The sequence below is a fragment of the Neodiprion virginianus genome, chromosome 5, assembly GCF_021901495.1.
Source record: "Neodiprion virginianus isolate iyNeoVirg1 chromosome 5, iyNeoVirg1.1, whole genome shotgun sequence".
Classification (NCBI taxonomy): domain Eukaryota; kingdom Metazoa; phylum Arthropoda; class Insecta; order Hymenoptera; family Diprionidae; genus Neodiprion; species Neodiprion virginianus.
Genome location: NC_060881.1, coordinates 22,410,266 through 22,425,819, shown reverse-complemented (window position 1 = coordinate 22,425,819; position 15,554 = coordinate 22,410,266). Strand labels below are relative to the sequence as shown.

Below are 15,554 nucleotides of genomic sequence, written 5' to 3'. Positions count from 1 at the left end.
GGAGGATCAGAGGGTATAGCTTTCATAATTTCCTCCGTCAAAAATAATCAGGATCCGCTCGGAACGGCGGAACGAGGACCGCGGTAGCCGCCATCCCAGTTTTAAGCGTTCCTTCTGCTATCCCGAGCAGTTGAAAAAGTTGAGAGAAAAACTCGCGATGGAAAAATGGCGACGTATTTGAAACCAACGTCAAAATTGTTTGACCTTCCTTCGCGCGCGTCCGCGGAATTGAATCTTGCCGACTTGATGTGCCCCGTGTGCAGGGGAATCCTGATCGAGCCTGTGACCCTTCCTTGTGCCCACAGCCTCTGCCTGAGGTGCCTCAACGGTACGATACAGCACAACAGCCTAAGCTGTCCCCTCTGCAGAGTCAGAGTAGGTTCCTGGCTAAGGACGGCTACCAAGTCGGACACTCTCGTCAACGGCGAACTATGGACGCTGATCAAGACCAGGTTCTCCAAGGAAATACAAGCTAAACACGACGGCGTTGACACTGACCTCGATTCCGGTAGGTCCTGACTCCACAAACAAACATAACCTCTAAATGATATCTCGTTCAAAAATAAGTTGAGTCTTAATTTTCTCACCCTCGGCTAGTCTGCTTGCTCCACAGCTTCGCTCTTGGATCTCATGCATCTCTCCAGCTGTCCTATCTCGCTTCGAATTGTAATGCAAATAAGCAATCTTGTATCGCAACTGACAATAACGCCAACTCCCCCTCCCACTTCCATTTTGTAAACAAACCAGTTTAAAATGTCCATTATTTTTCCTTCATTAGGATTTGGAAGGACAAACAAAATTTTGAGCGCAGCTGGTGAGATTCGGCGGGAATACGAGGCGCAACTCGAACTTGCAGAAGAGGAAAGAAGGCGGCTACGAGAGGCGGAGCGAATTGCGAGCGAGGCGTTGATTCACAAGATACAGGCAGAGGAGCGGCAACATATCACACGGTTGGTCAAGGATCGCGCAGTCGCAAAAGATTTAGCGAAGAGACATACTGGAGACAAAGTCAAGGTGAGGGAGAAACATGCCGACGAGCGAGAAGCCGGATGCGACAGAGAGATGCAAATCTCCAAGTCGACTGCGACTGAGTTGACCAAGTTGACAGAGCGAGTAGAGTGGAATTCGAATATTGCTCTGATCTCTAAACTGCGCGCGGAAAGGTATGCTTCCGATGCAAAAGCAGGCATGTCCAATTCCCATAAATGCCCTACAGACAAGTTCCAGTCCCCAAAATGCGACCAGCTCACGAGCCCTACAAGTAAGTCAACCAAACACCAAGTCGCGACCAAGATCAGGTCACTGCCAGCCCAGAGCTATGCGTCCAAGCCCAGCTGCTCGACTTCGAAGATCTATGGCACTCAGAGCAAGGAGGAGCTCCATGTGCCCAGCGACGTCTTAAACAGGAAACCGAAAAGTCTCGGTGTTGAGGTTTGCTTGGCGACTGGCGGGGATGACCAGCGCATTGGAAGTGCAGAGAGTAGCTGCAGCCATGACAGCATAAACATAGAGATACACCATTTCAAACCCATTAAAGCAATGCCGAGGACACCACTAGGAGTAACGCCAGGTAATTTTTAATGCTGGATGTTAAATTATCATCACATGTTATTGAAAAAGAACTGGATAGTAAACAATGCAAGGCTTACAGTTGGAAATCGTTTTCAGATGGTTGCCCAATTGACCCAAAGCTGATCAGAGTTGTCGCCACATTGCAACAAGTACAAAACGCCATTCCCAAACCTCCAGTAGCAATGGAGTTGAAACGATTGTCGACATGGTCCTACAGCGCGTTCAAAGGTAATGTTTTATTCTGTGTCTACCCACATCATTTATACTGTGACACATTCCACCCGAACTATACAATAAATTTGATTTTTCAGGAAAAACGAAGAAAATGTTGAAACTAGAGCATCGTCCAACCACTAGCAATGTTGTGAAAGATGAACCGGAAAGCAGACCATCAACATCACACTGTCCGAACCAACCACAGCCAAATCCGAGCAAATTAGCAAAATCTCAGGTGTCAGAGACAGTCCGCAGGCTGGATTTGTCCACAGAAATTCCATACGATGGTAATAAAAACTATGCAAAAAACATAAACAGGATAATAAACGGTACTAAGGTGAGCAAGAAGTTGATCCTCGATGAGGACGTGGCACTTTCAATGGCACATCAAAAGTACGACAGCCCAGCAAAGTTCAAGCGGAGGAAACGTTGCTCGTCCAGCAATGACCGGGAGGAAACGAATACGGACCAAAAAACGAACAACTCCGGAGACGAGGCGTCAAGTTCAAATTCCTCCAGTAACAATTCTTGGTCTCTCCCGTTGGATGGCCCCAACGAAGCCGTCGAAAATATTGCCGAGAGGATAAAAAAACGGAAGATGTCCCGCGGTGTTAAGAGTAAACTGCAGAAAACGGAAGCGCCTGAGAAGCAGCGTTGCACGGCTACTGAAAAAAAGAGTGCGACCATACGAAAACCGCTCACAGAAACGACTAAGTCAGCTACGAAGCAAACGACCAACCCGAGACTTGGTGCCCAGCAGAAGAAAGGCAGGTGTACCAGATCCGAGGACGAGGACACCGATTTGCAGGTTGATTCGGAGTCTGTGGTTGAGACGGGTGCGATCTACGGTAGCAGAAAGTCTACAAGAACCTTGACCAGAAGCGGCGGGGAGTTGAAAGGCGAAAAAACTACGACGACGAAATCCCACCAAGAGTCTGAAATGCAATGTTCAGACCTAGAAGAAGAAGTGGAGGAGGAGGAGGATGAAGATGAAGAAGTACAAGAGCAGCGGCGGATAGAGAGGCTGCTCCTGCAGGAGAAAAAGGATTTTGAGCTCGCCCAGAGGCTGCAGGCAAAGTTCGACGAGATGGAGAGGATCTCCGGGCGTACTCGAGGTTCTCGGCGCAGTCGGTTCAACTCGAGGAACATCGAGCAGGTCCTCGCAGTTGACGGCGTCGGCATCAGAGACCGATTCAGCAAGCAGCTGCGCATCCAAGGGAAGGAGACTTCCATGCTGGAAAACGAAAAGCGCCGTGTGACTCGAAGACGGTGTGTCTAATGACGAAGATCACCGCGAGTGACGTTCATTGGCAACTTGAAAAGCGCATTGATTGGCAGGGGAGACGAGAGACCGCGGTACACATACTTCGTCTAATTCCTTGCCATACATACGCACATAGATGTATCGCCGGTGTACCGACAGCGGCGTGAATTGATTTTTATTGTGTTAAATAGATTATTACCGTACGCATGTTAGTTGACTATACAAGGTAAAAGATTGAAAATTTTATTGAAGGAAATCGTTCGGCTCACTGGTGGTGTCGCAAAAAAGAAAAAATGGATGTGCGTCATCCGGACAATAGTCGAACGGTAACTAATGAACCTGAACATTATAAGTTGCGGTGAATATTGCCATTCGGCAAGGAAGGTTATACTGTCTTAAGATTCCTGAAAAAAGCAGATGAATACATTTATGATGGCGTATATGTTGGGTTTTCGGATGAACTCCGAAATCTAACAATAAATTTCAACAAAAGTGCAACTTGTACATAAGAGTCCCCTCGACCCTGATGCAATCGCAGCTTGCATACATATTATATGAACACGACACATATGTCTCATTTTCTCTCTAAACACTATATTATTATAGACTTATAGCGTGATAGTTATATTATGCGTAGTGAATGTAATATAAACTGAACGTTGAATAACAAGTAGCACGATGGAGGTGTTGGGATTTTGAAGAGGAAACCGAAAGCCAATGAGAATTCAACGTTACTTTCATTTCAGGCTCAAACCGGTATCTGCGGATTTATCGTGATATACCACCCTTGGGACACCATAAATTCGCACGGTAGTTGTGTTTTACCCTTTTTCCCTAACGCAACGCCTATATAGGAGAAATATGATATATTTTTTAGTAAGAACAGTGTGTAATAATGAGGAGATTTAAGTTGTACATGGAATGGACTTAGAATCGGTCAATTTCTGCGATTATGCGTGTACGTATAATATACGATGTAGGATCATATTGTAATCATGTGGAAGTGGTGAGGTAACGGTTACTACCGTAAACAAACATTTTTTTAAATGAAAAAGGAAAAAAACAATAAATATACGGAATAGCTTCCAGGCAGCATTTTAGGTATGCAAATATAGCAGATAATTATATAGATAATCATCAGCCAATTGTCATCCTGTAAGGATGTGCAAAATAGAATTAATCGATGCAGCCCGTTATCTTCGTCGCTTTCTGCTGTATCGTCGAGGACACGCAAGCTGTATATCATGCAAAAGGTGATTCGTAGCCACGCGTTGTATCCGTCGCAGATTCATCCCCTGTGCAACGTACCATACTTTCGTACTACATACCTATGTGAAACAAAAAACGCAGGTAAATCTAACACGAGATGCTTTATTTTCCATCCTAATAAATTTAACTGCGGTTGACTTTAAAAAAATCATATCCTCTTTCTTTTCAAATTAATATTATTTCCGAGTATTACAAAGGTATATATATATATATACGCACACACACACATATATGTGTGTACGTGTGTCTATAGAGTGGCTCACCGGAAAAAAAAATGATATTCAATATGCATTCCTCATAAAACTGTTATTTATGATGAAAAAAATCTGCTGCAAATTTGAGCTCGATCGGATAACATTTAGAGGTCCTGCTTTCGAGGTTTCGTTTTTACATTGAAATAATACGTAAAAAAAATGCTTACCCGAATTCATTGTCGATTTCGTGTGAAAATATAGACGAAAATGAAAAATATCACGAGACCTTTTTCGTTATAGGTAACAGGATATTTTAGAAACAGAAAATGATAAAAACCTTTATTTATTCTGAATTCAATACAATTATTTTTGATTTTTCACTTTTGTCAGTTTTAAGTTACAGTAATTCTCGAAATATGCAAAATTGAATAACATATCTAGAGACTTTTTTTGTACTAAATATTATTGACTACAAATGTCTCTTGATATTTTTCATATTTGTCTATATTTTCACCCGAAATGGACGGTGAATTAAATTAAGCATTTTTTTCATGTTTTACTTAATACGCTGTAAAAATGAAAACTCGAAAGCTGGACATCGAAATCTTATCCGATCGAAGTCAAATTTTCAGGAGATTTTTTTTCCATCATAAACAACAGTTTTATGACGAATCCGCACTGAAAAAAATCTTTCTTTTATGAACCGCTTTAATATATATATACACACACACACATAATATCGATTCTATCTGTCTATGTAAATATTTTCATCGTCTCTTATAAATATTATCGTGCAAAGACATGTACATGTGTAATGTGCATTAATAAAGTTTATTTTTGTTTTAATGATACATGTGTAACGGGCAGATGCGCTCCAAGCTACTACAAACGTGGGCATTACACGATACGATAGATTCGACACTAGGCTGAAGTATTCGAGTCCTCACACGCTGTCTCCTTCGCGTCAAGACAGCAAATCGGTTCCGGGCTCTTTAGCCCGGTGAACTTCCACTCGTCTTTGCTGCCGCAGGATCTCGCGAAGACGGCAGGTGTCAGGCTGCTCACAAGAGCGCCAAACTTCTCGCAAATCATTGCCGGTGCCTTGTCCTTTGCACCTTGAGCCTGCGTTGCAAATACAATTTATTTCATCAAAACGGTATTTGTCATTTTACTCTTATTCATTTTCCATGGGAACTCAAGCGAAACGAACATTTTTCTAAGTTCCGACGTTATTTGTTTCACTCAAGTATAATGTTTACCAGAGCCACGCAGAGTTGGGAACAGATCTCAGCCCCCTCCTCGTCACAGCTCACGTTGTACTGCAGCGATTGCTCGATTATTGGCGTTTGACTGTTCATCGGAAAGACTGCACAGTTGCATCCACTTTGGGCCGCTTGCGCTTGGCTAAAAATAACATTTGACAAGTTTTCGAAAATTATACGTACATTTAGATACGTGTATGTATCTTGTAAAAAGTACATGGACACGGACTTACACAGCTGATACAACGATGTGAAATATAGTTACGACGAAGATGAGATACTTGGCCATTTTTTGTAACGTTGTAAGGACCTTAGGTTGATAACCAGCCGGTAATATGCGGCCCAAGCGGTCTGATGCAGTCTGGAATAGCGCGATGCCATGATTACCTTATATATCAGCGGTAGCTACCCGGATTAAATTCTGTATTACTGTTTATTTAATGTAACTTGATTCGAGAAAGTGATTCCAGTACATGATATAGCTCAAGTATCACAATGGTTGTTTGATTGTTTGGATTGAAAAACGAACTGTGAAGAGGTGATTCCAGTGCGTGGAATTATCTCGGTATCTTATATTATGTGTGTTACCGGTTTCTGACTGCGGGTGCAGCCTCGTATGCACAACGTTTGAACGAGTAATACGATCAGTTCAGTATTTGAATTCTCAATATCAATTCAGCACATTCAAAACTCTGCAGTCAATTCTTATTCTTCTGTTTATGCATTTTAAATCCCCAGCTGGCAAACTTGCGCCTTGCAAAAATCATTCCCTGATAAGAAAGATTAGAGTTGGTTGCGTGGTGCCCAGAATATTTTCCTGAGCGGTTCGCTTGGAAAATAAAGAAAAATTTGAGTCACAGTCTGTTGGTAGACAAAAACTTACCCAGAAATTGCTAGCAGGTCTTGAGGCTCCTTCAGCTCGATTTAGATCAGTGCCATGTCAACTACAACCCAGGTAGCGTTCTGTCACAAATTCACGTAATAGCCATCACCTGGACGCATGCATGACTCTGCCGGCAGACCACTATGTTTGTCTGTTTCCGCAGTTGTAGGAAGACTTGCATATGTGAGCTTTCGAAAGAAGCTTGCTGCAGATTTGCGACAAATGACATGTTACGCTCTACCGCATAAAAAAAAAAGTATCTCCGATCACTGAGCCACTTCACCATAAACGTTCTGATTAACATGCAATCAGCATTTTCCCACCATTTTTCTACAGCTGTTCACTATAGCGCTGTTTTCACATACATAAACGTGCATCAATCAAGCTTATGTACGAATCTCATTATAGTTTGTGCATTCGTGAGAAAGTAACAAGGAAGAACCGTTGAATCGCCACCTGTATGTAAGAAGTCGAAATATATTTTCTTCTTCCCGGTGGCTATTCCCCAATCGAGGATGTGCCAAAAAGTCGAAGTATATCCGTGAGCAGACTCGTCTGTCGTTCAGGCTTGCATGATCGGATGCTACAGGAAATACTACGTCGGAACCGCTATAACTGCTTGCAGAAGGCGTTTGTTCGGTTTTACATTTCCTGTGCTGAAATTGTGGTGAACGTCAAAGAATTGTTTTTGTCAATTTTGGAGTTGAATTTAACCGTCCAACACTGCTGCTCAGCTGACAGGACCCAGGTAACATTTCCCGTAGCATCAGAACGTGCATGACTGTAATCGGCAGTGCTGTACGACAGAATTGGGCATAATGGTTGCATGCTGCTGCAGGGTCGGTTAAACCGATCAAACGACAGGTATGCGTGGGTCCACTCGTTGATACACTTCGACTTTTCACATACAGACTTAAAAATTTCGATCAGCTCGATCATCCCCGTGAGGAGACGCGAAACCGCGTCCACCGCCAACCGCCTCCAACGATCACCGCGTTCACCGCCAACTACCTCCAACAACCACCGCCAACCACCCCCGAACATCTCCTACCACCTCCTACCACCTCCGTCCTCCTCATACACCTCGTCCTTGTCCTCCTTCTCGTGCTCCTTGGTCACCCCCAACCACTTCTGACCACCTCCGCCAACCACCTCCAATTGTCATCTCATGTGCCGTAGTCATATCAAACTAGGAAATGGTGCAAAGAACTTAACGGAGTCGTGAATTTTTTTCAATAGGTACAGGTAGGCGCCGCCAGTAACATGTTATAATGTTGGTGAATTGATTTAGTCGGAAGGTTTCAAAAATGTCCATCAACTGGCCGACATTCGTGTTTTTGTTTTTTGTCGATTATCTCGCTTCGCGTTGGTCGTCCAAAAAAAAGTTCCACGAGGCTAAAGATAGCAGCTAGAATTAGCAGCCAATTCTTTTTTTGGTACATCGATAGTAAAATGATGTGCGAATTAAAAATAATTCTAGTTTTTACATTTCAGACAAGAAATACACACTTTATCTTTCCTGCCGATTCCAGACTGAAGCGACTAGGCCCTTCGATGGTCAGCCGTTGCCTAAAGATATATTTTTCAGTTAACGGGTCAGCTAATAACGCTGCGGTTCTGCGACAGTTGGATGATAAAAATTTTTGCTCGTACCTTTCAAATGTGTTAAAATTCACTCGAAGTTTTAAGAAGCTTCGTTCTTTCTCTCCTTATCAAAAAACAAAAAATCGCCGACAATCACCTTTTTAGGTCTTTAAATCAGGACGCTGCGTTAAATACTATCCAACGTAGATACTTCACTTGCGAATAGCTAAAACAGCGTTTCGATTCTATGCCTACGAAAATTAAAGATTGAGAGAGAACCTGAAAAGTTGTTGGAATAATTATGAATATTGATGTTATTAAATACATCGAGCGCGTGTCGAGTAGAATCCCATTTCGAAATGAATAATTCTTCTGTTTTCATATTATAGACGTATTATTGTAGATAATCTAGTTTGTCGCCTGGAAAATTATAAAATTTATCGTATGCATCACGTATTAATCGTAAATGGATCATATATATTAATTAATATCGTACATGGACCGCATATACATACCTATATACTTTTTGGTCTCTGCATCATTATTACATCTGATCTATTATTATTTATGATCTATGTATACATTCTTCTCTCAGGTACCTATACTTTAATTAAATCACTGTTTTGCTACGAATTTTGGAAGAAATTTATTTTCGGTATTAATTTCTTGTATCGCCGACAAGTCGGTAACGCTGTAAGTCGGTAAGTACACACAGGCTAAGTATTGGCTTGGGCTTACCATTGCGAAGACTGTGTTACTTAGAAGGTTAATGCAGCCAGCATTACAAGTGCATGCCTAATATTAATATGAATTTAGCCGACAAACCATCAATGTAATATAATATAATTAATGAAATCATTCGCAGTTCGTCTGTAGATGATTGTAGTGCACTTATAATTGTTTGATAGTGAACCTATGTTTTTAAAAAAATAATAAAAAATTCTACACGTATCTAGCCGACAGTCATACATAAATTTGAATATTTTCAATAAATTCCATCACATATCGATAGAGAATTTTTCGTAGCGTAATAATTTATTGTTGGAATTGTTTGATAATCAACACCTTGTTCTGATTTATTAAAATTACAAAATTGCATTAAAGTTCGAGTTATGACGTCAACATTGGGCGACAGCCACCTTCTGCGTTTTTCATACATAATGGGGTGTGTGTTTTCCGTTATGCCCTCGCCGTACGTAGGCCGAAAGATTAGAATAAGTTTGGCTATATGATGGAAACACCATCATTGACCAATCAGAGTATTTTTGCTGCTGTAGCATCCTGCTGTTTGCTGCTCGTGAAAAAGCAGCTTTATAATCGGTCTCCCTTATTGTCGGCTAGTTCCGCGTTGTACTGTCGTTTTGACTGTGTTGCGCTAGTAGTCACTTTGCCTGGGTGTTCAACATAACCGTGCAAACGATATAAACAAACGGAATTTAAAATACGTTCGATTTTCAAATATGGATTAACAGTATGGTTATTTTAGTTCCCATTTCAGGAAAATCGACTGTGACCACCTTAATAGGTTAAAAACTTAAAAAAAAAAAACAAGACCGAAAACTACCAGCGCCACAACGGTGAAGGCACCTACTAGTGGGCAATAGGAGGGCGCGATATTGCCGGGAGTTGCCAGTCCTCCAATATACGTCGGTAGTTCTTACCGATATACGTCGGTTGGTTCTCACTATTCACGGGTTGTTTTGTTCATCATTTTATCGGCCTGTCTAGGCTGTGCGCATTCAGTGGTGTCGCGAGTCAATTGAACATGGCCGAAAACAATGGCAATAGTTACTGACTCGAATTTGTTGTATCCCTTGCACACTTGTCAGTACCGAAGCGGAAGCCTCTAATAAAACCTGAAAGCTAACTCGTTTGTCCGACTGCAAAGAGAGTAATCGTCGCTCCTGTGGGACATCCCCATCTCGGGCCTCCGCCCCCTCGATCCTTGTTATTGAGTTCTTCACCTCAAATACGCAGGTATGCACATACACCAGATACACTCACGCAAGCATTGCGGCGAGGTTCTCGATTTTCGAATCAATTAAAAAAAGCTGCCGGTTCACAGGGGTGGTCAATTCGCAACCGTCTTTGGCTCTCCTTCCTTTCCGTCAACCTTAAACTTTTTGCGTACCCTAACCGATATCTGTTGTACGCGTTTCTTTCGTCTTCGTCAGAATCATCCAGAATCCACTTTCCTTTGTGGCTCTGTATCAATTTTTTCTGGTTGCTGTTCACCTGGCTCAAGTTCCTACCCTCGCTGCATTGATAATCTAACCCCCCAGCTTCACTAATGCCAACAAAGTCTCCTGCTTTGCTTCCTGTGTTATACTCGGTTTGTTGTATTTCGCTTAACCATAATCCGACGAGATAGAGTGTAAATTATCAGAGTTTACTGTTTTTATTTCAGCGGATTCTTTCCGTACATTATGCACAGCGACTACCCATCGACAGGCACTATCCCCATGATGCGAAATTGAATAAAAAAAGGTCGTAACTGCTTGATCGAGCCAAGGTGAGAGATGTGGCTCTGATAAGCAAGGTCAAAATAGGTGCTGCGAGGAATGTGTATATGTTGTTAATTTCAATGAGTCCTGGACATTGCTCCAGATCCTTATGCTCGTTGTCCAACATTTCAGGTGGCTGATATTATGGCAACTGCTATTCAAAAGAATGGCATGAAACACCTGACGAACGGAGCACTAAATCACGTCGACAATGTCAGCAGTCTGGAAAGGGCAGGAATGCACCCGGACAGCAAGGATGTTATGCTCGCCGAGGAACAGGAACAGCCTGAGATACAGGGGGACATGGAAGTTCGCGAGACTGAGGCTGCTGAAATGGAGGCCCCCGAGATAGACATTGTGATAAACAACGTAGTGTGCAGTTTCAGCGTCAGATGCCACCTTAATCTGCGCAAGATCGCGCTTGAAGGATCAAACGTCGAGTACCGGAGAGAAAATGGGGTAGCTGCTCTTCTCGAAAATAATTTTACTATGATTATTCTTATTGATAGATCAAGACATTCTAAAAACTTTTGACCAACTTGTTACACAGATGATAACCATGAAACTGCGCCGGCCTTATACGACTGCATCAATATGGTCATCAGGCAAAGTGACATGCACAGGAGCAACAAGCGAGGACCAAGCAAAGATCGCAGCCCGACGTTTTGCCCGCTCCCTGCAGAAGCTTGACTTCAAAGTCCGCTTCAACAACTTCCGGGTAGTCAACGTGCTGGGGACTTGCTGTATGCCATTCGCCATAAAGATCACATCATTCTCTGTCCGGCACAAGGATATTGCGGAGTAAGTTTGACGATATTTGAGGCTCACAATCAGAAGCTTGTACAATCCCCGATTTTCTGTATATATAGTCCTAACATTTGCATACCTTCTTCAATCTTTCCGCAACAGTTACGAGCCGGAGATTCATCCTGGAGTTACATACAAACTGAAGGAGCCAAAGGCCACTCTCAAGATATTCTCAACGGGAAGCGTTACTGTGACTGGTTTGTACTTAAGTATAAACAATAGTAACAGTAAAATTGGTTGCGTTCAATTTAGGGATATCTCAACATATAGTATGTTCAAAAAAAGCTTGGACTATTGATAAAATTAGTTACGTGATGGGTAACTCTGCCTTTATCATTCTGAAAAACTTTTTACTTGCATCTCAGCAATCACCTTATTGCAGCTCCAAGCGTAGCGGCAGTACAGGCAGCGATCGAACACATCTTTCCACTAGTCTACGAGTTTCGCAAGGAACGAACCCCGGAGGACCAGCTCGCCCTGCAAATCAAGAAGCGGGGCCTGGCGGGAAACAAGCGGACCGGCAATTGCACCGGTGCCTTTCCGCCGGAGATAGTGCCGGTGCCGGATGATGACGCGATGGGCTCAGATGACGAAGGCGACGCCAGCGACGCAAGCTGGAACTGATCTGCCTTTGTCGCCTGAGAGTGCTAGCTCACGTTTCTCAGAGACAACACAAATACGATGTGCTATTTTAATGTGTGTCGGACAATCGCGCCAGAGCGGAGCAGTAGCCGTGGCAAAGTGGCAAGACCGTGGTGTGCATAATTTATGTTGTTTTGAGCCAATGCGTGACTGACGAAAAAGAGAAAGAGAGTGGTTGGTTTGGAAGGGAAAGAAAAGTAGAGAAATAGAGACAGAGAGGAGAGAAGAGAGTTGGGAATGCGCGTACGATATCGCGATGCTTGACTCATGGCTCCTGCAATTCTTAAGGGTAAAGGAGTGCAAGGTAAAAGCTCAGATGACTAGTCGAGTGTGTTGTATTCGAATTAAGTTCTTTCAATCAATTTACTCGATAATCATACGATCCAAGGGGCTGCATTGGTGCTTGCTGACTTAGCTGGCCATAAATGAAACTGTGGTGTTTCGTCTTACGACGCCCAGTCAATGCAAATGTCAAGAAAATTTGTGACGCTCCCCCGTGCGTATTATTATAGTTTTTATTTTTATTTTTTTTTTGTTTCCTGTAATAATCTACCGTGCCAAAGATGGATGTTCAAAATTGGAGGCAAAGTTATTGTTTTTGTGTAGAACATTACTTGTACAGCTGAAGATTTTGTTCATTATAAGAATAAGTTTTCTCATTATCCATACGTCCTCGCTTTTTTTCGTAATTACAAACAGTGATCAGTCGATTGCAATTGTTTAGCAAAAAGTATGGAAGCCTATAGTTTCTTTTGTAAAATTGTAATTCCAACTGGCACTCGCTACCTTTGCTTGTAACGATACATCGTTGCACCGGCTCACGGGCATAGAAAAACTACCAAAATTTAAATCTGGTGTCAGGTCCGCGTGGCCCGGCTCGATTCATACGCAGTTATCACTCAAATACAACTTGCAAACGTGCAAAAATTAATATAATATCGAGCCTTCGATAAGTATTACAAACTTCTTCAACGACCCATGATATTAGAAAGATTCGGTAGAAAGGTAGTAAGCGAAAAAGTCAGGAAGCGAGGGAGGATTCAGTGAGTCTTTCGCCAATTCCTGGCGAACCATACAGCGACGCAAATAGGTATTTTTGCATGTTTGCCTACACGAAACCCAACGATCTTCCAGATCCCGATATACGGTCAAAAATTTCAGGAGAAATGATTATTCAACTATCAAACAATTAAGGAAAATGCTATAATCCTTTATTGATTATGTGTGTAACAGAATCTCAACGTCGAGGTTTAGAAAAAAAAAGCGGAAACGGAAACACAATGCGACCTTATTACATTAATTCGAACGATTTAGCCCAGAGAAAATTCATTCTGAGTAAACCATTGTCTACATTTCATGAATACACAATTGTACCCTAATATTCGGTCTTTGGCCGTTAGTAAGGGTTAACCAGCCTCATAGGCGTCAACAGAGATTTCTCTAATGATATTTACGCAGTTAATAAATACACATAAATACTCGTGCGAAACTGTTTATTATTGTCGAGTCTGTCCCGCGAACTAGATCTTTTTCTCCTCTCTAATTCGTTATGAAATAATTTTTTTCAAATGAATCAATAGAGAGAGAATAGCGTTCGCAGTGAATATTCTTCCCTTTTAACGAATATTATATCCATCCGTGTATGTTCCGCAATATCGCCACCACTTCTCTTCCCTGTTAATTCGTGTACTTTTTAAAACTATATTTGTTTCATCTCTTTCGTTGAAATCGGCAGAAATTCAGGCCAGGATGACCTCCACCAATTCACTTTCATCCCGACCTGAAACACTAACCGTAAAACGCGAGAAAATTGTCAGAGTAGGGGGGAAGAAACGGTGCCGTAATCCAGGGCAATATCTCATATCCGACTATTTAAAAGGTATAAATATTAGTAGTTATACTGGGTGCGCCGAATTTCAAATGTACCCCGCGACGCGTATCACGATATTATAATGCTATAAGAAACATTTAAATGGGGTATCGCGTTATCATCCCCCCTCCGCCCATGTGTCATTGTAGCTAGTTGTAATTACTTGAATGAATATCATCCTCGCACACGCATATATATATATATATATATACATACACACATAGGTATATATGTATTTATACACACATATATATATATGTATTTGCGTGCGCGAGTGTATCATTATATGTATGTATGTATATGTACACAGTGAACGTCGAAAATAAAGCAATTTTGTTATATGTGCGAGCCTTAGCGGTGCATTAATTAGATTCCTGTGTATAAAATATGTACTATGTATAAAAAGTAGCATCGTAATAAAATCATTGACAATTGATCCGGGGAGGAACAAAAACACAATTATATCTGAAAATTGAATATTATTATCGATATACTGAAAATGGTATAGCATAAAGAGTAGATCTTAAATATAAATGTATAATGTAAAGAGAAGAGAAATGGCACCTGATGATTCTCTGAGCGTAACGTTATACATACATGCATACGATTATTGTACCTAGCAACTTATTATGTAGGTATGTGACGATTTTTAAGCGAGTTTTGAAATTAACCGAGCCGCCGTACGTAAAACTGCATTATCAGAAGCGTGGATTGAATAGTAATAATCGATGATTCGGTGAGATCTCTCTAATAAAAATAATATTAATAATAATTAAAACGACATAAATAATAGTTAAAAGGTAAAATAAAAGATGTACACAAGACTGTTGAGTGAGATGTAATGATAAATTAATAAAATGTAAACGGAGATAAAAAAAATTTTTTTGCGTAAAGACGAAAGACAAAAGTGAAAAAAAAATGAAGTATGCTATAATTAATTGATTACTCTTTATAGTCATTATCGTCATCGTCGTCGACATCGGCATCGTCATCGCGCGTTTAATTAGTGATATGGTATCAATAATGTTAAAAATACGTCTATCAAATACCCTATTTGCGTACAAAATTGAACAATAAAGACGCATAAGTATATATCTGTGTATTTATAATGTACCTATCATGTATACGGATGCATACGACTGTGACGGGACGCCTGGCTGGCGTACCGACACCTAGAGTTCGGCGCGTGCCCCCAAATATTATGCTTGGTGGTGACAAGCCCAAACCTCACTACCCACTCGATAACCCCACCACACACCGGTAATCCAACCAAATCGCATGATTTACCGTACCCCTTCCTCAGGGGACGCGACCAATCTCTATCCCCGAAAACGGCGAAACTAGACAGTAAGAGCATAAAAGACGAGCGCAAACGTGGATCTAGCTATCTATCATCTATTGAGCCACACGCCCAGGTAGATCTACGAACGATTCAACGCGAGGACCCATCCGTGGTTACATTCACGGAGCATCCCACGTATACGAGG

The 15,554-nt window shown here is 41.7% G+C and overlaps 3 protein-coding genes across 5 annotated transcripts; 2 read left to right on the top strand and 1 right to left on the bottom strand.

Annotated features, from left to right (window-relative positions):
- Positions 1-114: 114 nt before the first annotated feature.
- Positions 115-4,144, top strand: LOC124304896 (uncharacterized). Its single transcript, XM_046763672.1, has 4 exons — positions 115-508; positions 779-1,570; positions 1,669-1,800; positions 1,884-4,144. The coding sequence occupies exons 1-4, from the start codon at positions 166-168 to the stop codon at positions 3,065-3,067; spliced, it is 2,451 nt and encodes an 816-aa protein (XP_046619628.1). The 5' UTR covers positions 115-165; the 3' UTR covers positions 3,068-4,144.
- An 833-nt stretch (positions 4,145-4,977) lies between these two features.
- Positions 4,978-6,679, bottom strand: LOC124304915 (uncharacterized). Its single transcript, XM_046763725.1, has 4 exons — positions 6,661-6,679; positions 6,011-6,138; positions 5,775-5,919; positions 4,978-5,637 (listed from the first exon to the last, which is right to left on the bottom strand). The coding sequence occupies exons 2-4, from the start codon at positions 6,064-6,066 to the stop codon at positions 5,437-5,439; spliced, it is 402 nt and encodes a 133-aa protein (XP_046619681.1). The 5' UTR covers positions 6,067-6,138; positions 6,661-6,679; the 3' UTR covers positions 4,978-5,436.
- Positions 6,680-9,938: 3,259 nt separating this feature from the next.
- LOC124304911 (TATA box-binding protein-like 1) lies at positions 9,939-15,159 on the top strand. Of its 3 annotated transcripts, none has more exons than XM_046763719.1 (6): positions 9,939-10,221; positions 10,652-10,793; positions 10,881-11,207; positions 11,299-11,549; positions 11,658-11,752; positions 11,938-15,159. In XM_046763719.1, exons 3-6 carry the CDS (start codon positions 10,893-10,895, stop codon positions 12,177-12,179), a joined length of 903 nt encoding a protein of 300 aa, XP_046619675.1. In that variant the 5' UTR covers positions 9,939-10,221; positions 10,652-10,793; positions 10,881-10,892; the 3' UTR covers positions 12,180-15,159. The 3 variants fall into 3 exon arrangements, with proteins under 3 accessions (XP_046619675.1, XP_046619673.1, XP_046619672.1); XM_046763717.1 differs by having other exon boundaries at positions 10,652-10,803; XM_046763716.1 differs by having other exon boundaries at positions 9,941-10,221; positions 10,652-10,756.
- Positions 15,160-15,554: the final 395 nt, after the last annotated feature.

Coding starts and splice junctions, on each gene's coding strand:
- LOC124304911 (XM_046763719.1), top strand. CDS start 10,893: ATGGCAACTGCTATTCAAAAGAATGGCATGAAACACCTGACGAACGGA. Junction 11,208..11,298: donor AGTACCGGAGAGAAAATGGG/GTAGCTGCTCTT, acceptor CTTGTTACACAG/ATGATAACCATGAAACTGCG. Junction 11,753..11,937: donor GGGAAGCGTTACTGTGACTG/GTTTGTACTTAA, acceptor ACCTTATTGCAG/CTCCAAGCGTAGCGGCAGTA.
- LOC124304896 (XM_046763672.1), top strand. CDS start 166: ATGGCGACGTATTTGAAACCAACGTCAAAATTGTTTGACCTTCCTTCG. Junction 509..778: donor TGACACTGACCTCGATTCCG/GTAGGTCCTGAC, acceptor TTCCTTCATTAG/GATTTGGAAGGACAAACAAA. Junction 1,801..1,883: donor GTCCTACAGCGCGTTCAAAG/GTAATGTTTTAT, acceptor TTGATTTTTCAG/GAAAAACGAAGAAAATGTTG.
- LOC124304915 (XM_046763725.1), bottom strand. CDS start 6,066: ATGGCCAAGTATCTCATCTTCGTCGTAACTATATTTCACATCGTTGTA. Junction 5,920..6,010: donor CACATCGTTGTATCAGCTGT/GTAAGTCCGTGT, acceptor TGTTATTTTTAG/CCAAGCGCAAGCGGCCCAAA. Junction 5,638..5,774: donor CCCAACTCTGCGTGGCTCTG/GTAAACATTATA, acceptor TTTGCAACGCAG/GCTCAAGGTGCAAAGGACAA.